Raw genomic sequence first — 22918 nt, 5'->3', positions numbered from 1 at the left:
GATGTATCACCTCAGATAATACAGCAGCAAAACCATCTTCTATAGTTTAAAAACATCAGTTAAATTATCTTAATGCACCAAATCTGACAGGCAAAAACATTCAAAACATAAAAGCTACCCCCTTGAAGTTAAGAAGCACATCCCAAGACCAAGCTTCTATTCAGAGAGTAAGAAGCAGAGCAGCTTTCATCAGTACAGAAAATCCACATAATAAAACAGGCTGATCTTGCTGATCTGTAGCAGGAAAGAAGCTTAAAAGGCTTTATGGGGGACTGGCTGAAAGTCACTGTTTTTGGTGGCATGTGTCATTGCTCTGCGCTTGGCAAGCCGGGATTTGGATGGAGGAGAAAGCTTCATGGAGCACACAGCACGGGCAACACTCTCGTGCTCTGCGCTGAGCTCGTTCTCGTGCTGAGACAACTGGCGGTTAAGGGCGATAGCCTCAGCTGCAAAAAGCGTCAGGTCTTTCGTGCTGCTGTTCCTTTCAAGGGAAAAGGAGAAGGCAGTTAGAACGCGTGCAAAGAGGCAGTTGTGGCTGTTTACCCTAACAGCAGAATAATGCATTTCCAAGCAGTTTTCTTTCTCCTATCGAAACATTGACACGGGAGGCAAAAAGACCAGGTAATATTTGCATCACTCCTTACTGGGACAACCAACAATGCATAATAAAAATGCCTTGAGATTTCAGAAACATAGTTTTAGTCCTCTGTCTGCCATGAAACCCCAGGAAAACCCAGGAAGCCACCTGCAACACCGTGCTTCAGTTTCAGTTTGCACATCTGGGTTCAGGAATTGCAGTTCTGAGGATTGGAAGAACCTGGAATTGCCAGTGGCAGACATGGAAACAGAAACAGATGTGTGACTCAGGCCCTACAGCATGCAGAATCTGCCATCAAACTGCTTTATACAAAGCTTGTCCTGCTCATGGTTAAATTGCTACTGTGATTACCACGTTTCCAATGGAAGTCAGATCCTAGTCTGTACATATGATTATCCACCCATCAAAATGTAGTCTCTTTGGATAACACACGGCTTTATGCCTTTTTTTGCCTCCTGGGCAGCAAACTGCCAAAACCATGATTATTTCCAGTCTAAGATTAGCCATGCTCCACAGGAATCCTCTCCAATGCCTTTCCCACAAACAAGTAAGATTAGATTATAAAGAAAAATGACAGCTTTAATATTTCGGATGCTCTTAACAAAATTAGTGCTGCCATACTTATGTAGTTCCACTATTAACCACGGCTCTTACCCACTCATTTGCCACCTCCTACCCCTCCCATTCTTTCAATAACAATTCCTGGCCAACCTGATAGATATTAAAAAAAAAAAAAAAGTGAAAAAAAGATTACCTTTGAAGTACTTGAGGAGTAGGTAGTCCCCTTTCAGGAGCCTGTTACAAGAAGTTAAGAAAAGTTAGTTATGTATTAGTAGGTGGGAATCAAGCACTCATAGGAATGATTTTAAAAAACAATAGGTAACTCTCAAATTTACAACTAAGGGATATTGTACATTAAATACTTCACCGTGGGTTTACAAATCACTGTTGACTGATTTTCTAATCCACCTCTCCCATCATAAAAAGAGACCACCATTTGCAGGTATAATGCTAAAGCTTGGGAAGCTCTCCAGAGGGCCCATCTATTCTTTCTTGCTCTAAGAACTGAAGCAAAAGAGCATACTGCTGTTCTTTTAAAACAGTACCTACCAGCATTCTGCAGCACTGCATTAGAGAGCAGCACCACCATAAGCGCACTGCAGAGCCTAGTTTCCACAGGAAAGCTATTTAAAATGCATAAAGCAAATTAAATAAAATACTTAAAGCTTGACAGAGTCATCCAAATATTTACCACACAGAGCTTCAGGAAGAATAAAACCACTGGATATAATGTAATTAATCAAGACATGAGCACTAAACATGAAATATTTCTACTAAATATTTAGAGAGAAGGAACAGCTTGTTTACAACTAAGGAAGAAGAACAACCCTTAAAAATACAATGAGATACATACTCCTTGAACCCATGAATGTTGCAAAACTTGAGCAGCACTAAGTCGTTCTTTAGCATCACGAACCAGCAACTTTGAGATGAGATCTTTGGCCTCAGAGGATATATGTGACCAATCCTTGTCAGGAAATTCATATTTGCCTTCCTGAATGCTTTCAAAAAGCTTGTTCTGGTAAAGGAAAAAATGTTTAATTTAAACAGCAACTAGAACATAACCAGATGACTTCTCAGGTGAGATTCTTTTCACTCAGTTTTATCCACTTCATAGGGTGAGTGACAGCTGAAAACAACTAGTCTCCTTATAGAGCAAATGGAGAGTGACAGGCAGCTCCACAGAGCAGTGCAGTACGTTTTAGGATGGCTGTGATACACTGGCTGCTGACAACACCTCTCACTCTCCATGAACTGTGAAATCAACCTACTGTTTTCAGAAAGAATAAATTCAGGCTCTGGATAGAAATTCCTTGGGAGCACAACTTTCACCTGAGGAATTCTGGTGATTACTGTCAACCAGATCAAGGACTAGAAAGTACAATGAGGGTGGAGGAAGGGCAAAAGAAAACTCTGAGATCTCATCAAGAGAAGAAAGAGGTATCTTTCCAAGCATTACATGAGAAAGGGCTTTCAAAACTCAAGTCTTAATTACCAGATTCACTTCTCAGTGAGAGCTTATCTTCCCATGTAATTAATATGCACACCACTCTTCAGAGCTCTGTCCAGTCTTACACCCTACATTCACAGGGCAAAGTACAGTGTCTTATGTATGCCCAGTATATGCAAATTCACCTGGCAAATTCTGCAGACTTCTCCTCTGTCCCAGCCACAGTCTGTGCCACAGTTGCCCACAAAAGGAGGGTAACCACTGAGCATGATGTACAGAATCACTCCTAGGCTCCAAAGATCACACCGTTTATCGTAGAACGTGGCCTCCTCTGTGAAGACTTCAACTACTTCAGGTGCCATGTATTCTGCTGACCCACACTAGGAAATCAAATTTAAATAAGATTTTGAAGTGAGGCTTGAGCCTAATATTTATTTTGGTGGTGCTCTTGGTGGTTTTTTTTTAATTAAACATTTTCCTCTCTTTACAATATATGCCTTGGTCTAGAAGCAGAACTGTGCATCAGGGACTACTGAAACTTGCTGTTAGATTTTACTGCAAGTCTCACTTTGTTAAGCCCCACAGAAAGCAAACAGGATTCTACTGTTCTTTGGCAGAATTATAAACTGCTCCATATTAATGTATGATTTTATTCAGAGGATCTACTTATTCATATTTCACACTTTTAAATCTTACATATCCGTTTGGGGCTTTTCAGAAAGTAAAAAGTATATCATGGAAAATGATTTTTAGAAAACAAACTCCTGCAACAATCTGACAGGTTATTTTTTTCCACAGTAATGCCATAAGAACAGCTCTGTAGCTTTACAAGTTTATTTGTCATGAAGCAACTGCTTGCAGGGTTGCATTCCCTCTAGCTCATGGGTCTTAGCTACAAAAGCCAAGTTTGTAGAAATGTAGACAAAATTGAGTTCAAACTCGGTCCCATAAAAACAAACCATGAAAATCTTTATCTTTGGGGTGGTAAGATATAAACAGGATCAGTGTGATGCATTCTGGCCCACAGGAGAATTAACACAGTGAGCTCCTGTTCTTTTGTTTACTCGTTCTATGACTGGGAAACCAAGACAGTACTTATCACACATACACCTGCTTTAAATGAAACATCCACCACTCAGTGTTGTTGCAGTAAGCCCTTTGGAAGCCATACTCTGGAGATGTGAAAACCAGTTTTGTGGTAAAGGGAAAAGCACAAAGCCACAGTCCATCTCTTACCGGTGTTGTTAACTCTGGAGTAGTTATGGGAGTACATGCACTGTTCAGCTTCACCCCACTACCAAGATCAAAGTCACATATTTTTACTGGAGAGACCTAAAACCAAAGATAAAAATACTCAGATTCAGAAGACTGAGACTGTCTTAGTTTCAGCTGGAATGGATTTTCCTTCAAAGTCTGGTATGATGCTGTGTTTGGTTCTAGGAGGAAAACAATATTGATAACACACAGATGTTTATAGTTTCTGCTAAACAGTGTTGTATAAAGCAAAGGCCATTCAGACTGAAGGGCACAAGGCATTGGGAGGAAACAGAATTAGGACAGCTGACTTGAACTGGACAAAGAGATATTCCATATCATTTGACATCATACAGAAGGAGTTCATCTCACTCTCCTCCACTGCTCAGGAGGGTTGGTGAGCATCGGTCAGTGGGCTTGTGAGCAACCTCCCTCAGTTGGTCCCACATCCACAGCATCTGACCCTGTCACATTACTTCTCTATTTACTGGGCAAGTGCCAGTACACAGTGGAGCAGCTTGGGAAATAAACATAACACAACCAGCTGGACTGCAAACATTATTTGTCCATCTGGGTATTACCTCAGAATAGATTAGATGCTAAGTTCTAGTTGCCACGTCCTCTCAAAAATCAGGTGGCTTTTTATCAGCTGGACAGATGCTTACATTTTTACAGCTCACAGAAGAACTGAGACTCTTCCTGGCTTCACTGGAATTCTGTTGAAGTTCACCAATAGATTTGGAAATTTTCATGAAAGGAACAGACTGAACGTGAGCACTGACTTAGGAAACTAAGTTTAACATTATAAAGTGTATTTAAAAAAAGAAAAAGAACAGAGCAGCACCTTTTCTGGAGATTCACACAGGATGTTTTCAGGCTTCAGGTCCCGGTGAGCGATTCCTACATAAGAATACAAATGCTCATTAGAAAAGACACTCTCCTGTTTTATTTCTCTGTATTTCTTTTTCTTAGAAGGTGGTCTAGGAAATATTCTAGGCCTGAGTTTACACACACACAGCCCGTAATGACACTGCAATTAACTAAATTGCAGTGTTTATTTGTAAAAAGTCACTGTTGCATCATGCTATGCCTTTATCATCTTTAAAAGCATATAGGAGTCAATCAAGGAAACAAGAACCTGCTAACACTGGGACACTTTGGCTAACCCTAAAATTAGCTAATTAAAAACAGCTTATTGAGATGACAGGGCTGTAGGAAAATGTACTTGTGTACACGATCTAGCCAAAAGATTTTTGTGCCTTCTACAGGAAGGTCTGTCTTTCCAGAGAAATCATTCAACAGCTTGCAGAATTCCTTTCAGCACAGACACTACCTGAGACACTCCTTAGAAGAAAACACTGAGCTTCCAGATGAAAACATAGCCCCTTTAAGGTCATGTACAGCTACGTATTCACTGCTGAAGCAAAAGAAAATATCAAGGCTTTTGTGCCAGAGGTAGAAAAAAAGTCTTCAGGAGAACCATTCACTCAATTGCTACCAGAATAGGCCACCCTGGGAAACACAAAGTACCTGTTGCAAAGACAGTTCTGTATGATCAACACAGTTCCTCGATTGCCTAAACATATATTTGCTGGAAGTCCTCAATTTAATATGATCAACTATAACAGGAAGACAGAAAACAAGTAGCAAAAATAAAAATCCAATGAACAACTTGGCTGTTAGCAGCACTCTGGTCTTGTTTAAAAGCACTCTAAGCACACTTGCTACTACTCTATATTATGAGATAGAATATATGCCACCAACTTCTAGCTAAGGTTCTAATCTCTTTTCTTCAGCACAAACCACAAGATGTGACTTAAAATTTAACACTCGTAGCATAGCACTGACCCAAAGGAATCAGAGCAGCTTCCATTGCTTGTGCATGGAAGAGGGGAAACGTGACAAACATCCATCAAGTCAGCCCATGTTGACGTTTACAGCAAGGCTGACAAAACTCCCAGCAGTTGGGTCTGCTTGCAAGATGAAACCTAACAGCCTTGTTTTGTATTACAGTTTGAATTCAAATGTCTGGTTATATAATGTTTTATTTTGCAGCAGCACTGAGAAAAGAAAACAACTGCCTTTAAACACTCCTCCAGTGGATTATTAGCAATAAAGCACACATACCCCAAGTGGGTGTAAGGCAACATTATCATCCAGCTGAGTTTTAAACTACTACTAGCAAATGAACTAGTTCTTCTCAAAAGAAAAAAAAAAATCTGAATAACTATCTAGCTGTAGCACTCCACTGTTAAGTTGTGTGATAAAACTGCTTGCATTTCCTGTTTACTTCAGTGTCCTGTATGGTACTTACTAATTATTTTAATGTGACACAGAAGAACCATAAAGAGAACAATAAAATGAAGCAGGATGCTGCTGTAGCTGATTCTGTGAGACATCCCCACTGTACCAATTCACAGCAAACAGCAGGAAAGAAAGTATATCGATGCTTTAGCACCATTTTAATGAATCACATCCCTTTTGTTTGGGCAACGGGGAATCAAGGCTAAGCACTCTAAGGGAACTACTGAAAGATATTAGCTGAGTAGATATTAAATTTGCTTGAGCAGTATTCCTAGACTTTCTGCTGTTAACACGATGAATGTGTGTCTCTCCACACGTCTGGCCTAAGTTTCCTGTTTATTATTCACTCCGTAATGCCAAGTCTGAACATGGGTATTCAAAGACAACATCCTCAGCAGATTCAAAACTCAGTTACTGCATAGCCAGGCTATGAATATTACCAAAAATCTTAACCCAAATTAAGCTCTTTCCCACATACTGGAATTAACTTTTGATCACAGTCACAACATTGAGCAAGATCAATATTCCTTGGTTTTACTTTATTTACTCTTTCTGCATTGTCACTCTTTTTTTGATAGGTTCAACCTCATGAGGTCTAAATGCTGTGATTTCAACTCTTCAAGCACAGGCAGTCCTGTGACTTAGAAGTAAAGCCTACAAATGAACCTATTTTATTTTACTCAAGAATTTAGATAGGAAACAAACCTACAGATCAGCTGTAAAAGGTGGCTAACAAGAAAAGCAAAGTGAATGGAAAGGAAAGCTTGTCAAAATAAACAAACATAGCCTTCAATTAAGTGCCATTCAATTCAAAGGTAGTTACTGCAATACAATGAAAGCAAACATTAAGTAAAGCTGCTTAATCTAGGCAGAACCAGATAATGTGGACAAGGATAAGGTTTTATAGTCATCTACCACATTCCACTGGAACACACAGCTCTGAGTTGACCATAACACACATAGATGTTTTGCAATGAAACCAGAGTACTTTTAAGTAGAAAACAGCAGGAGGAAAGCATTTTAAAGTAGAAGAACTCTTCACAAACAGAAGTGCTTTTAAATCTAACCACATTCCTAATGAAATGAGGGCACCTCCAAAGAAAGACTATGGTTCACTCATCAGTCCCTCCCTCAACAGCGGGGACTTGAACGTAGGGACCAAAAGCTAATATGGAGGTCTTGCAACTAGCAGAAACTCAGCGTAAATACAAAAAAAGCATCTCTGCAGATCTGAAAGAGGGAGAAATTAAAAAGAAATCAGCTTCCTTTTGAGTAACCTCTGCATAGTGGCTTAGGTAATGCGAACAAGCAAATGGATTCAATCTTAGTGTTAATTCTCCTCAGCCGTTGATTTAACTTCTGTTTTTCAAAAGGCTATACCATCTCAACACAGCTGATCACTAAAGCAACCACATTATGAAACGATTGTTATAGAGGAAGATATCATAAGTCATCTGGCATGGCTGGAAATGGAAATGCTATCCAAGTTAAGGCTGACTATTTACAGATAAAATGTGCTTCACATCCTAAAGGCACAATATCAAGCAGTAAAGATGGAGAGAAACTTCTTTTACCTTTTGTATGAAGAAAATTCAGAGCTGAGGCGATATCTCTCACCACTTTGCTAGCTTCTCGTTCATTGAAATGCTTCCTCTTTTGGATATGGGCCAGGATTGAACCTGTAAGAATTAACAGATAGAAAATCTTAGTGCAAATGCTGCCTGAGCCAAGAAAACGCTCTGTCAATACATGGATAAAAGTGCAATAGCTAATACTGGTCTGCAACAGAGGGAAAACTGACTGCAGTGAGAACAGAGTCAGAGAGCATTTATTTAGAAAAGTTAGTTCTAGGAAAACTCAAACATCATATATGTATATCATATATATCATATCATATATGATGTATGATGTATCATATATATCATATCATATATGATGTATATCATATATATCAATATGTAATATATGTAATATATGTAATATATCAATATGTATGTAGGACTTCAGCAAAATCCACCAATCTCCAGGTCACAGCAGGGCACCCTGGAACTAACTCTCCTCTTTTGTGTAATCTGACAGCTGAAATCTTCCTCTGAAAATCAAGTAAACACTTTTTTTTTTTTTTTTTTTTTTTTTTTTAAATTAAATCTCAATATTATCAAAATGAAAATACATACTTTAAATACACTGTTCCTACTGACATCAAGATAAGGCTCACATGCTGAGCTAGGAGCGTGAAATCTGACAAAAGGCCTCTCAAATATGAATATACAAGGGATTGGTGACTGGCAGTCAGAGCACCACTGGTATCTCTTTAACAAAGCATAAAGGGAAGTTTATTTCCTTTTCTTAAAGTGAATCCTGTTCATCTTCTCAAAACATTAAAAAAGCCTTTAAAAAGTAATTAAACATAATCCATGGAGATCCAACCCCATTAAACAGCCTTACTACTGGCATTTTTTAATATATATATAATTTTTTAACTCAGAGATGTATGCTTTTTACAGCAATTAGGCAGAGAAGTTAAGTAACTGTGACATTTGTGATTAGCTCCAAATACTGCATATATCTTATATATCTGTATATATATCTTATATATCAGGTGAATTCATTTTTATTCCTAAGTTCTAGAGGTGGAAGGACACCTCCACTCCTCTCTTGTAGGACGCCTTACTCTTACACGATCAGTACTGCTGCCACAGTAAGGATTCAGACAGAAAAATAATGAAGTTCACTGGTAGAGACAGTTAAAAGAAGGATGAACAAAAAGACTCTTCAGAGATGCTTTAAAGTACTATTTCAGATGGCTGGAAGAAGGCCACTTTGGGCCAGATATCAGTTCTCAAAGACACAAGGTTTCCCCTGCTGATAACGCCACTTCTGAGCTTACCATAGATTTTTTAAGGGCACAGAGTTCAAGGGATTTTCCTGGCAGAGTTGCTCTTTACACATTTACAAAGTAAAAACAGTTCCCAAAAATGCCTCCATCTTTACGGAAAAGCCTGCAGATTTTTCAGGAAGCAGGTCTGAGCCACATTAAGTGCTCACTTCACTCAGCAGATTTATTTCAGATCACCCTTCTGAATACGGCCGACCTTCCAAACTTTCTGTGCTACAGGAAGGCAAAAATGGAAAGCCCATGCTATGACCCAATACTGTAGTTAGCAGTGCACCTTTGAGACTGGATCCAGAGTAAGATTCATGAGCCAGCCGTGTTGTTTACACCAACAACAGGATTTGCAGCCCATCAGAAGTTGGCCCAACCCCTTGATTTCCATTATTCTTTGATAATCATTCAAACCCACATAATTAAAGTTTCAAACACTGACATCTTTCAAAGAGAAAAGCTTCAGCTTAAGTTAAGTGCTGGAAAAACAGTAGGTAAGATAGTGGAGAAAGTGCAGCACTATTACCCACTCAGCAGCAGTGCAGGAACACTGACACACATAGCCTCACATTCAATGGAGAGAATTAACAAGCAGAAGGACACAGAGATGGGAAAAGGGACAAATGCAGGCTTATTCCAATCCAGCCCTGCTACAGCTAATTTGCCAGAGAAGTCTGTGCAGTGAAGAAGAGAAACCTAGGCAACAATAACGAGATGATACAGTAATTTTAAGGGAAAGCGAATAAAAGCTCTTTCTCAGTGAAAAGCAGTGTCCTTAAGAAATTGAGTTCTGCATCTATACTAAAATCATCTGCATTTCTTGCAAATGTGGTTTGCTACTGTCCTCCAGGTCAGTGACAGCAGATGGTGTTATACAGACAGGAGCACAAGCCTTCAAAAACTCAGCTGTTCTTCGAATGACACGTCGTACTTTTAACTCATGTTTTTTCACGCCATACAGTTAATGGATACTGTAATTATGCAGTACACAGACAAACAGGAGAAACTGCACAACACAGACTTCGTGTGCACTTGAATGCTTGGATGTAGCTTCATTCCCCTGGTGACCAGTGACCACAAATGCTCACTTTAGTGGCTCTCAAACAGCTGCAAGCAGACCCTTTTACTACTGGAGCAACGAGAGGCAAAAGTAAAATGTCTTTTTTCTAATAGCCACTGCACGAGTTTCAAGTAAACAGCATCAATCCTACACTGAAGGAAAACATTACCAGGATATCTAGGAAGGGGGAGGGGGATAAAGCCAGGCCTGCTAGAGAGCAGCCTGGGGAAGTGGTAGTGGGATTAGGTGAGAGGCGAGGGGCTCAGCTGAGGTGCGTCTACACTAATGCACGCAGCATGGGCAACAAACAAGAAGAGTTGGAAGCCATTGTGCAGCAGGCAAACTATGACCTAGTAGCCATAACGGAAACGTGGTGGGATTGCTCCCACGATTGGAGTGCTGCAATGGATGGCTATAAACTCTTCAGGAAAGATAGGCAAGGAAGGCGGGGTGGAGGTGTAGCTCTCTATGTTAGGGAATGCTTTTACGCTACTGAGATTATGACTGGGGACGATAATGTTGAATCCCTATGGGTAAAGATCAGAGGAAGGGCTGACAAGACAGGCACCCTGGTGGGCGTCTGTTATAGACCCCCAAATCAAGATGAAGAAACAGACGAGGTATTCTATAAGCAGCTGGCACAAGCTGCACAGTCACCTGCCCTTGTCCTCATGGGGGACTTTAACTTCCCTGACGTATGCTGGGAGTACAGCACAGCACAGAGGAAGCAGTCTAGGAGGTTTCTGGAATGCGTAGAGGACAACTTCCTGATACAGCTGGTCGGAGAGCCCACGAGAGGAACTGCCCCACTAGACCTGCTGTTCACAAACAGGGAAGGTTTGGTGGGAGATGTGGAGGTTGGAGGCTGTCTTGGACAGAGTGATCATGAAATGATAGACTTCGTGATTCACGGTGGAGCCTGGAGGGGGAATAGTAATACTGCTACCTTGGACTTCAGGAGGGCGGACTTTGAATTGTTCAGGGGACTAATAGGGGGAATCCCCTGGCATTCAGTCCTAGCAAGCAAAGGGGTCCAAGAGAGCTGGTTGCTCTTCAAAAAGGAAGTCTTAAGGGCGCAGGAGCAGGCAGTCCCCCTGAGCTGCAAAATGAGCCGGCGGGGAAGAAGACCGGCGTGGATGAATAGGGAGCTATTCCTGAGGCTCCGGGAGAAAAAGAGAATCTACCGCCTGTGGAAAGAGGGACAGGCCACTCAAAATGAATACAGGGAAGTTGTTAGGATGTGTAGAGGTGAAATCAGAAAGGCAAAAGCCCAGCTTGAATTTAACCTAGCTACTGGTGTGAAAAGGAATAAGAAACTCTTTTATAAATACATTAACAGTAAGAGGAGGACAAAGGAGAATATCCACTCTTTGCTGGATGAGGCTGGGAATGTGACCACTGAGGATAAGGAAAAGGCGGAGGTTCTGAATGCCTTCTTTACGTCTGTCTTTAAAAGTCAGACCAGTTATCCTCAGGATACCCCTCTCTCTGACCTGGTAATCTCGGCCGGGGAGCACACTAACCCCCCTGCGATTCTGAAAGAAACAGTCAGAGACCTACTGCTCCAGCTGGACTGTCACAAGTCGATGGGGCCAGATGAGATCCACCCAAGAGTGCTGAGGGAACTGGTGGAGGTGATAGCCGAGCCGCTTTCCATCATCTGTCAGCGCTCCTTGTTGACTGGTGAGGTCCCAGATGACTGGAGGCTTGCCAATGTGACTCCCATTTATAAGAAAGGTCGTAAGGAGGATCCGGGGAACTACAGGCCTGTCAGCCTGACCTCGGTGCCAGGGAAGGTTATGGAGCAGATCGTCTTGAGGGAGATCATGCGGCATGTGCAGGGTGACCGGGGGATCAGGCCTAGCCAGCATGGGTTCATGAAGGGCAGGTCCTGTTTGACCAACCTGATCTCCTTCTATGATCTAGTGACCCATCTGGTGGATGAAGGAAAGGCTGTTGATGTGGTCTACCTAGACTTCAGCAAAGCCTTTGACACTGTCTCCCACAGCATTCTCCTGCAGAAGCTGGCAGCCCGAGGCTTGGATGGGTACACTCTTGGCTGGGTAAGGAGCTGGCTGGAGGGCCGGGCGCAGAGAGTGGTGGTGAATGGAGTCAAATCCAGCTGGCGACCGGTCGTGAGTGGTGTTCCGCAGGGGTCGGTGCTGGGGCCTGTCCTCTTCAATATCTTTATAGATGACCTCGATGAGGGCATCGAGTGCACCCTCAGTAAATTCGCAGATGACACCAAATTGGCTGGAAGCGTGGATCTGCCTGGGGGTAGTGACGCCCTACAGAGGGATCTGGACAGGCTGGAGGGCTGGGCTGGAGCCAATGGGATGAGTTTCAACAAGGCCAAATGCCGGGTCCTGCACTTCAGCCACAACAACCCCAGGCGACGCTACAGGCTTGGGGCGGTGTGGCTGGAGGACTGCGTAGAGGAAATGGACCTGGGGGTATTGATTGATGCTCGGCTGAACATGAGCCGACAGTGTGCCCAGGTGGCCAAGAAGGCCAATGGCATCCTGGCTTGCATCAGAAACAGTGTTGCAAGCAGGAGCAGAGAGGTGATTGTTCCCCTATATTCAGCACTCGTCAGGCCGCACCTCGAGTACTGTGTCCAGTTTTGGGCCCCTCACTGCAAGAAAGATATTGAGGCCCTGGAGCGTGTTCAAAGAAGGGCAACGAAGCTGGTGAGGGGTCTGGAACACAGGCCATATGAGGAGAGGCTGAAGGAGCTGGGAATGTTCAGCCTGGAGAAGAGGAGGCTCAGGGGAGACCTTATTGCTCTCTATAACTTCCTGAAGGGAGGTTGTAGTGAGCTGGGGGTCGGCCTCTTCTCTCGTGTCATTAGTGATAGGACCAGGGGGAATGGTTTCAAGCTACGCCAGGGGAAATTCAGGCTGGACATGAGGAAGTATTACTTTTCAGAAAGGGTGGTCAGGCACTGGAATGGACTGCCCAGGGAGGTGGTGGAATCACCGACCCTGGGGGTGTTCAAGGAAAGACTGGATGTTGCGTTGAGGGACATGGTTTAGTAGGAGCTATTGGGAATAGGTGAACCGTTGGACTGGGTGATCTTTTAGGTCTTTTCCAACCTTAGTGATTCTATGATTCTATGATCTAGATGCTATACCACAGTCATGCACAATACTCAACATACTGTCTCCCTCTGCTGCCTCTTTGTCTTCAAATTGTCAGGCATTTAAAATAAGCTCTTCACTTTCTTTTGAAACACTCAGACAAACAGGACCCAGCTGACTCAACAAGCAAAGGCACAGTTGCTGTACAGTACCTCCTCGCAGCTTCTCAAAGACAAGGTAGTATCTTGTGTCATCTTCAAAAAATTCTATTAATTCCAAAATGTTCCTTTAAAAAAAATAATAATAACAAGGGTAACTATAAGAGTGAAGCAGACAGTGTAAACAGAGCAATGAATGTTTTGTTATGGATAATTGGGAAGTGCCAGAAGTAACCAAAAATGAAAGTGCTAATTAAGGAAATTGTTTTGGTTGCCTATCGCATTAAAATCAATTTCCAAGTCATATTGAAATTTTAGCAGGGGAAACAGGAGGCCAAAACCCAAAATGTTCATAGGACAGAATTGTGAAAGACTTCTGCTACTGCTCAGTTGACAGGAAGATAACTGATAATAGGCTATATTTAATAAGTTGGAAGAGTGCATTTGTGCTGAAGGCAAGAGCAAAAAATAATTACATTGGCATTCCTTCTCTGCAGAAATCACAAAGCAAAACACACAGGGCTCACAGGAGACAGGCAACGATCAACATGACATTAAGTCCAGTACATTACTTGCCACTTTAAAACCAATTTTGGCTTATTAGTGGACAGTCTTTGCACAGTGCTACACAAACACCTCAAGCTGCCTTCAAAATGTCCAACATTTAAGTTCATGTAAGAGTTTTTCAAAACTTAGAGGGAATACAAAATCTGACTGATGAATGTGGCCATAAGAACTGCATTTTGTTTTTAAATCAGTTACATGCTGGATTATCATATGCTTTCAACAACACAGAGAACAAAGATTAACCTGCTTCTCTACAGCACAACTTAAACCCAAGCGTTAGATAAACAAGCTTAGGTTTAGACTATCTTTAACACTTGCACTTAAAATTTGTTTAAAAATAGGCTTTAATGTGACCCACACAACTGTAGCACAGAAAGCAGCTGCACTATATATCATACAGCAACACTTTAACAGAGATATCTAAAGGAGTAGTCTCAGAAACTGCTTACACTCATCACAGAGCATGCTGTCATTGGCAGCACAAGCTCTCCTTCCTTTTCAGACATGAGCAGCAGCTCTGAAGTTGCTTCATCCTGTGGCTATATGAAGTCAGCACAATCATCCAAATGACAGCTAAATTAGCTTTTGGCTTATTTAAGAACTGCAAGCAGGAGGACTGACACAAAGAAGAAAAAGCATGCATTAAGAAAAGGTAAGACTGTTGCATTCAACAGCAGCTGTTACTAGGCCAGCTTTTGCCAGTGATGAAATCACAAGGGAAAGTGTCAACATGTTAATTTCTTATTTAGACAAAAGCCACGCATTACTGAAGCACATTCAGACTACACCGACCTGGATGATGACTGAATTATGCAACTTAATTTGTAAACATTTCTCTAAATTTCCCAGATAGGAGGAAAATCTTATTTTGAACAGATCAAGTCTAAATTCCAACTGGTTTTAAGGAGACTACTGCAAAATTCCGAACCAAAATAAAATACAATACAAAATAAAGAGGCTTCAATTTGAAAAAAGACTCAAGATACTTCAAACAAACAAGAGACTCCATACTTACTTATTACCCTGACACTGATACAGTGTTTCTATTTCACGGAAAACCCGACTTCGACTGTGGCCAGCATTTTTTTCAATGATCTGTGGGAAGAGATAGAACTCATATTCAAAAGATCGTTGCAGGAACTGCGCCCGTGCCTCTGGATTTGGATAACTGATCTAGAACTTCAATCTCATATATGACCACCAGAGAGAGATACTCCACATTTTTCTGCCTGTTTAATTTGTCACGTGTCTATTTACAGTGTCAGCAGAGTCTGGAAAGCATTCAAAGGACAGGAGAAATGAGGACAGGAAGAGAAGAAAGGAACTAAAACTGCCTGTTACCACAGTTACTGATCAGTTACCACAAGGCTTTTCTTGCATCATTTTAGTTCTGCAGAAAAGGAGATCCTTTTGAGTTCTAACAAAAATAGATTTGAGTCACATCAGACATGAAATAGACAGAAAGAACAGACTCATCATTATGTGCATTTAATTAAAAAGTACTAAACTAACCACAGAATGAGACATTGGCTCACAGCACAAATGTCACAGAGACCCAATAGCAAGACCTAATGTACTAAAGCAAACATACACATAATCTCAAAGTCCTGCAGTGCTACCAGAAGTCACCTTCCTTCACACATCCCTCAGACCAAAAGAGGACAAAGGCTTTCCACAGGAGTGGAGACTGAACGACTGCAACATGAACTGAAAGCTCACAATGTTCCTGCAAGTACCAGCACCACCAATATGCAGTGTCAGGTCCTCAGTTTTACATCCAGATTCGCAGGCCATCATAATAGATAATGACTTGGCCACTTCTAACACAAGAAAAGGTAAATAGATAGATAGATAGATAGATAGATAGATAGATAGATAGATAGATAGATAGATATAGATATATGTAGGATTGTAGGATGTATATATATACACATATATGTAGGATTGCAATTAAATCAGGACATGATACAAAAGCAAGCCCTAGACCTAACCATTAACAACACCATTTAAGGTCTGTGAATTTTACCAGTGGCTGATATCACAGTTCATTCTAGAGGCAAGATATTTAGAATGACAGACCTATCAACAGTTAGACTCATTTCATGCATTAAGAATTTCCTAAAAGCTTTTGCTATTACACACTCTATTCGTGTTTTAACTTAGATAGCAGGAGGTGGAAAACATGTTACAGGTGGTAGTGATACTGCTTCTATTCTATACTTACTTTTACTGCATATTCTTTCCCAGTTCGGAGGCTGACAGCACCCTGAACTTTGGCATAAGCTCCCTCACCAAGAAGCTCAGCAGTCAGCTTGTACAAATCTGCCAAAGAAATCCAGCAAATGGGAAATATAAGCCAAAGCATTCGTGAATAACACTGAGACAAGCTATTTATCTGATGAGCATCTCTCACATGACATAAGAGAGAAAATGTCCTTTGGTAATGACCACAGAAAACAGATTTATGAAGTATTAAAGTAGATGTGCCAGGATTAATTATGCCTCATTATTCACCTTTTTTCCTCCTCACGTTCCAAGCAAATTTAAAGATGATTTCATCTCAGCAGTAAAATTACAAGTTTGTTCATACAAGCACCATTTTACCTCAGTGACTGCTAGGATCTAACACACCTTGCCTGTCTTCATTTACAAGCCAGAATTGATTTTTTTTCAACTGGAAAACACTTCCCTCCTTGATCAGAAAATGCCTACCACGTGGAATCCACTTGCAGATGTAGTATCTCAAGTATAAATGAAATTTTAATGCTTAAGCCCAGAAGACTGCTATCATCATCGCTTGTAATCTACCTTACAATGCTACTTCCTCCCACAGAAGTTTTGTATTAGTCAGTTTTGTCCCATTGGACTGTATTTTGGTGATAGTGCCTTGGCATTTTTGCTCACATCTAGCAGTCAAAACACTGATTCTATTTAAAAAAAAATCAAGTATAAACAGAACACATCAATTTCAAAACCACAAGAAATAAAAAGTGATGGAAGACTGAAAGATTAGAGTTAAAGAAATACAGAAATGCTGACCTTTAATGTTGGCCAAAAAGCAATGTTTAGCTATGAAAATTGTAAGAGAAAATGAACCATTACAAGTAGAAGCTCAGAAATTACCACCAACCTTCAAATTTCCCAGGGACGTGATCTGTGGCTCTGGTCCTTTTCTTTTTTTTCCTTTTCCCACTGTCTGCTATGGCAAGAGGCTGACTGCTGACCATCTCTGTGTGACAGAATATAAAGGTGCTTTTAACACACAGTGGATTACTTCAGGAGAAAATGCACATACTTGTGTTCATGCCCTTCAGCTATATGCAAGTATCTCTGCTTCCTTACTGCAGGCTGAAGCCTCTCCCATAGAAACAGAGGAAACCTAAAAAAGACAGGCTGGGTGCTGATTAACAGTTCTGGGGAGGTTTGATTAAAAAAAAATGATTATGCATCTGTTGTGACTCCTCCTCTCACAGCACACAAAGGCAAAGCACAGGAATAACCTCACTAAAAGCCACCATGAGCTACCTTCAACATAACACGTGCCCTGAAACACAGAAGGGAGGCTGGAAGGCTAAAGATGGACAGGATTTTTAACCCTCATACAGGTGCTGTGCTTTCAGTTATGCTACTGTTTAAGACATTTTCAAGTCAGCTTAAGAAAATGAGCTCCCCGGACAACAGAAGGGTGAAGAATGGGAAGTCTCAAATGCAGCAGTGAAAAGCAGCAACCACAGAAGTCAACAGGTCAGAGGAGGAATCTAGGTCAGTTTATGCTGACAACAGGCCAGCAAAACATTTCTAATAGATTCATTAGATTCAATAGATTCAATAGATTCCTTCTGAACCACAGATTGGTGGATAACCTATGCTCCAAAATGAACACGAGATCTTACCTCTTGCATTAAAAGTTGCAAATATTACAAGAGCTTACACAGAGGTAATAATTCACTGATGCAAGATAATATGGCAGAAAAAAAACATCCTCTGGTTTTTAAGGAAGGCCTAATCAAAAGCAGTGCTTTACCAGGGGCTACTTCAGACAGCTACCCTATTTCCAGAAAGGTTAAATGATTCCACAACCCACTCACATGAGCACTTCTCCAACACTTCAGTCCTACCTGCCAGCCTGGCTCTGCCAGTTAAATCAGTGCTCAAAGTCTTCAAGGCAGTACCAAAGAACTGCTAAGACATTATACAGCCAGTATAATATAAAGTCAGGTCTTATATTAGAGGGAAGAAAAAACAGATTCCTAGAAACAGTATGATTATAACAGTGACTGAAAAGGTCTAAAACCATTAAGTTCTCAGGTAATTCTCCTTTAACAGAGTACCTTTCTGAATAGAAGTTTTTTTAAACTTTGTAACTGTTTTTATACTCCCCCTGTCTCTAAAGTACTCTTAAAACAGGAAGGTTCTGAGGCAGAAAATACTACACAACTATCTACCAAAACAGAAGAAAGAAAGAACAAACTACTTTTCTTGTCAGTATCTGTCAGTAACAGCTATTATGAGTGTCACTTAGAACTCGCCTGCTGTCTCAAATAGACAAATGTTACTTAGAAAACCCTCTAATGTCTTAGGCAGCACTTGAAAACGCATCACTCAAAGCCACAATCATCTATTCAAGAGAGCAGCAAATCCTCATTTCAAGTCTTTAGCAGAATACACTAAGAAATCATCACACTGGAAGACACTCCTGAGTTCTGAAATACAATGAGAAAGACACGGGCATGCATCTTACCTGCTTCTGAAGAAACAGTTCATTTTTAACTCAGACTGACACTTGGATAGGTTCAGCTTTTAAAATAAAGATAAGGGCAGCCTTTGACAGCAAGTCCCAGCTCCCACTGACTTCAGCTTATGCGAAAAGTTACTCGGAGTTGGGATTAAAACAACACACATGAAGCTGCTCAGAGTCACAGCTGGACTTTTTGAAGGAGGCGGCTCACTCCCAAGTCAAAAAGTCATACCTAAGGTATCTTAGTTCAAATATTACGTGGATTTGGAGCTTATAACGGATTAAAAACTATGCAAAAACAACAGGAGATAAACCCTTCACGTTAGCACAGCTGACATATTTGCTCACGATCATCTCCCTCACTCTACCAGTTGGCTATGATATTTACAGCCTGGTGTTTAATGCCTCACTGCATTATTTCAATTCCTTTTGGTCTGACTCAATTCCTAAATTACAGATAACTGCTTCCTTAAAACCAGAAAGTTCACCAGTTATCTTCACAGAAATCAAATTATGAAAACTGACATTTCCAACCCATAGTCTAGACCTAACGTACTACCAGACAGACATTCAATGTTTGCTTTATTAGATTATTTTTTTTACCCTTCTGGTTTGCTATTTCACATCAGTGTACAGTTCACTTCTCTGTCAATACAGCCTTTCCTTGATGGGTGTAATAGCTTCATTCTCATTGGCAGAAGGAAACTAGACCTAATCTTAATTAACAATTGGAATGACAAGAAACTTCCTTCTAATTCCTAAGCAAACACCTTAGAATTCCTCAAGTTTTCAAAGCAATGTGTTTCTATGACTGCACATAAATGATTTTGATAACAGTGAAAAGACAGCATGGAAAAAAAAAAAGAAAAAAGAACTGCCCTGGAGAAAAAAGGCTCAGAGATGCATCAGGTCCAAGAGGAACATTAAACACTGCCATTCAAAGGTCATTTTACAACATGGCTCACAATGCTGAACTCCTGTTTCCACCAAACCAACTTGTCCACTCTGGTTGAGCGCAGGGAGGCTGGTGCAGAACAGGATTTGGTGCTTAGAGCACTTCTTACATCCCTCTCAATCACAGCAGAGTCATACTGCTCTCCAGCAAGGTGCTGATGGATTGAGCTGACAAAAGCTGAAGAAACAGGGCACCATTCAAACTCTGATCTGCCTTTGTTTTCCAGACAGGTTAGGATTACTGGTCACAGGACAACACAACCCAGCAAAATCCATACAGCAAGAAGAATAAAAAAAAAAAAGTGTGCAAGTTTTTGTCTTAACTGCAGTGGTATTGAAGGCTTGCATGTTATTATCACCATAATTCAGTGCTGAGGTAATACTGAGGTAATATATAACATACACATTATTCACAGCCTTGCGTGGGAAAGTAATAGTTACAGCCTTCTACTTTTGCAATTGTTGCCTCTATAAGTATTTCCAAAAGAATGAATAAAAGCACTTATTATATAAAGACTCTCAAATAATGACAGCTGAAGAAGGAAAAATCAACACCACGTCCATTACCTTTCATTTTGCTTCCTAACACTCCATATACAAACATGCCACAATCCACTATCCAAAAGTAACTCCCTTCTTATTCTTATCTGCTTTCCCAAAGGAAGAAAAAGCATATTTAAAAAACAAGCATACACATATCCAGGAAGCACTTGGAAAACACAATACAGATGGCCTTCTTCTATTAAGAAGCAGATACCTTGTTTATGTGTTTGAATTCAATGGAAGGAAGCAGTTTAAGCAGAGTCCAAGTATACTACCACCTGCTTCAACACTGTGTCTTGCTTGAGCTGAGTTGTTCAGTAACTGAAAAGGAACATATCACGTTTACATTCAAAAATCACATAAATATTGTTATATACACTAGGGTAGCATCCAAAGTCTCAAAGGACTGCAAGAACCTGGTGCACTGGGCTTCACAGGAAAGCACGGTCAGGCACAGTTTTGCATTAAAGACTTCATCACCTATAAACACAGAATGCAAACTATAGCACTGTTTACAATGTTCCCATCATTTCAGCATGGTCATTCATCTGTATGGCAGTTTGTTGTTCATCCTTAGCTATCAAAGTTGCCATACAGCAGATGTTACAGCAAATTTTGTCTCCCTACTTCTGTGATACCCTTCAGTCTCACTTTTAGAAGACCTCATCTTCTGCAAGTTGCAGTCCAACACCATACAAGGAGTTAGGCACCTCCCTTGCAAACTAAGGATGGGGTTTCTGAGGTCCTGAATCAAACCCTCCAGCAATGGATGGATCTCACTTTGCAGGATAACACAAACATACTTCAAATAGATTCCTCCTACCCAATTTATTGCTTCACCATTACTAGGGAAGCAGGGAGAACCTTAACAGAATGGAGAGCACACTTTTCCCTCTCCTGTAGGGAGAGAACAGTATGTTTTAGCACACATGTTATAGACAAGAGGACTTCTGCTGAGATCAGTCTATGCGAATACACCTACATTATTTTAAAAGCACTGGTTATCACTCAGAGTCAAAGAAAGAGAACTTATCAATCCCACCGGAAAGATCCAAAGGCAAAGAAGACAAGCATGATGACCATAAAACGAGTTGACAAGGAAGGATAACAAAAGAAAATGAAGTTGGCTCAAAAATGTACTACAGTCACCCCGGTTTCTTGTTCTAGGACAACTTGCCTATGTGGCAACCAAGTGGATAACAGGATGAAATAGGATGTAATATTCCATCAGACTAGCAAATATTCATGAACAGTAAGTGTTGTCTGGGACAGCGTGGCATACATACTGGTTAGGGCACTAAAAACCATCTTCCTTCCTTCCACATAGAGCTCGACAGCCAAATTTAATGCCACTGACTATTGCCAGACAATTCATATTTAAGAGTTTCTATCACAGTGCAGAAGGACCTGAGCTACAAAATTATTTTAAATTCCAGATCATACGTATTTTAAATGAGAAAAGTCCTTGTAACAGTACTTTGACTCAACTACTCCAAGCTTCTCTAACCCCTTGAGCAGTTTTAAATTAAGGAGCTGTGCAGGACAAGTAAGTCCCAAGGACCACTTATGAAACAGCAAGCTGCTTCCCCTCTGCAACATCTGATGGCATCAAGAACTCTCAGCAGACTGCCTCTGCATCACCAATTAGCTCCTCTAACCCCACACAGCGAGCTCCCGTGTCCGTTTTTAAGTGTAAACCAAAGAAAATAACTTCTTAGAAGACAACATTTCATTTTGAACAAACACAAGATAAGGATTTCCTGCTCATACTCAACACCCCACAAACCATCAGATAAGGACATCTCTCACTGGGAAAAAGGCTACGCAACACACTCCCATACTACAAAAGCCTTTTTTGGAGGGATTCATTTACCGCAAAGTGTTTTTAAAACCTGAAACAAGAGTGATTTTTCTTCCTGTCATCCTCTCTTCTTTCACCTAAAATTAACAGCCATTGAACTGCAGTGAATCTTCACGTTTGATGTAACACACACAAAAAGCTGTATGTTTTAATACCTTGTTACCAGGAAAGGCACAGGAAAGTAAAAAGAAATTCCTCCTAGTTCTTGTGTGTGCATGTAAGCTTTACAGAGAACTTAAGCAGCATTCATACCATGAAACAGTGTTACCATTGGCAATTCCAACTTCAAGGGGCTTTCGGGTGCTCAACACCCCCACCTTCCCAGGAAAGCTGCCAATACCACCCACAGTTACCTTCAGGAGTGCAGTGGAAGGGGCTCAGCTCCACAGCTGTGTTCTGCCCCGCTTCCATCCAGCATCTGGGAGGCATAGGGAGCAGCTTTGTGCGGATGAAAGCCAACGAGTACACCTTCAAAGTTACCAGAACAGGTGCCAGGCTTTCCAAGAGAATTGTTCAGTGTTCATCTGTATGAAAGAAAAAAGGTCTTTAGAAGCAGTCGGCTCATAAGAGAAGAGAAGAAAAAACAAACCAGCCATCTAATTGGTGGTTTACTTTCAAACAAATTCAACACTTTACAAACCAGCACCAGCGCTGTCAGGGGAACGGGCTGATGCTTGGCTGTCGCACATGTCCTGAAGCCAGGAGCCGGCTGTCACTGCTGCTGCTGGCGTTATTCCCTCGCAATCACTTCACAAAGTCACGGCAGCGATACCTTACATTACAGTAAGATGTTCAGTACTCAGCACCCTGCTCGCAGCCGGACCCGCTGGCTCCTGCCTCAGCCTTTCCCTCCCACACCTCTCCTCAGCGATGCGAGGAGCGGCACCCCCAGCCACCACGCAC

General features: G+C 41.2%; 1 protein-coding gene across 1 annotated transcript; it reads right to left on the bottom strand.

Annotated features, from left to right (window-relative positions):
• Positions 1 to 252: 252 nt before the first annotated feature.
• On the bottom strand, positions 253 to 22513 carry MKNK1 (MAPK interacting serine/threonine kinase 1; the record flags this gene model as incomplete). Its single annotated transcript, XM_079536448.1, has 12 exons — positions 22369 to 22513; positions 17050 to 17148; positions 16144 to 16241; positions 14935 to 15014; positions 13407 to 13480; positions 7742 to 7846; positions 4708 to 4763; positions 3846 to 3941; positions 2795 to 2989; positions 2013 to 2177; positions 1353 to 1393; positions 253 to 481 (listed from the first exon to the last, which is right to left on the bottom strand). The coding sequence occupies exons 1-12, from the start codon at positions 22442 to 22444 to the stop codon at positions 253 to 255; spliced, it is 1314 nt and encodes a 437-aa protein (XP_079392574.1). The 5' UTR covers positions 22445 to 22513.
• Between the last annotated feature and the right edge of the window lie 405 nt (positions 22514 to 22918).

Source organism: Tetrao urogallus (genome assembly GCF_951394365.1).
Source record: "Tetrao urogallus genome assembly, chromosome: 5".
NCBI lineage: Eukaryota > Metazoa > Chordata > Aves > Galliformes > Phasianidae > Tetrao > Tetrao urogallus.
The sequence above is the reverse complement of the archived record's forward strand: the minus strand, read 5'-3'. Positions and strand labels throughout refer to the sequence as shown.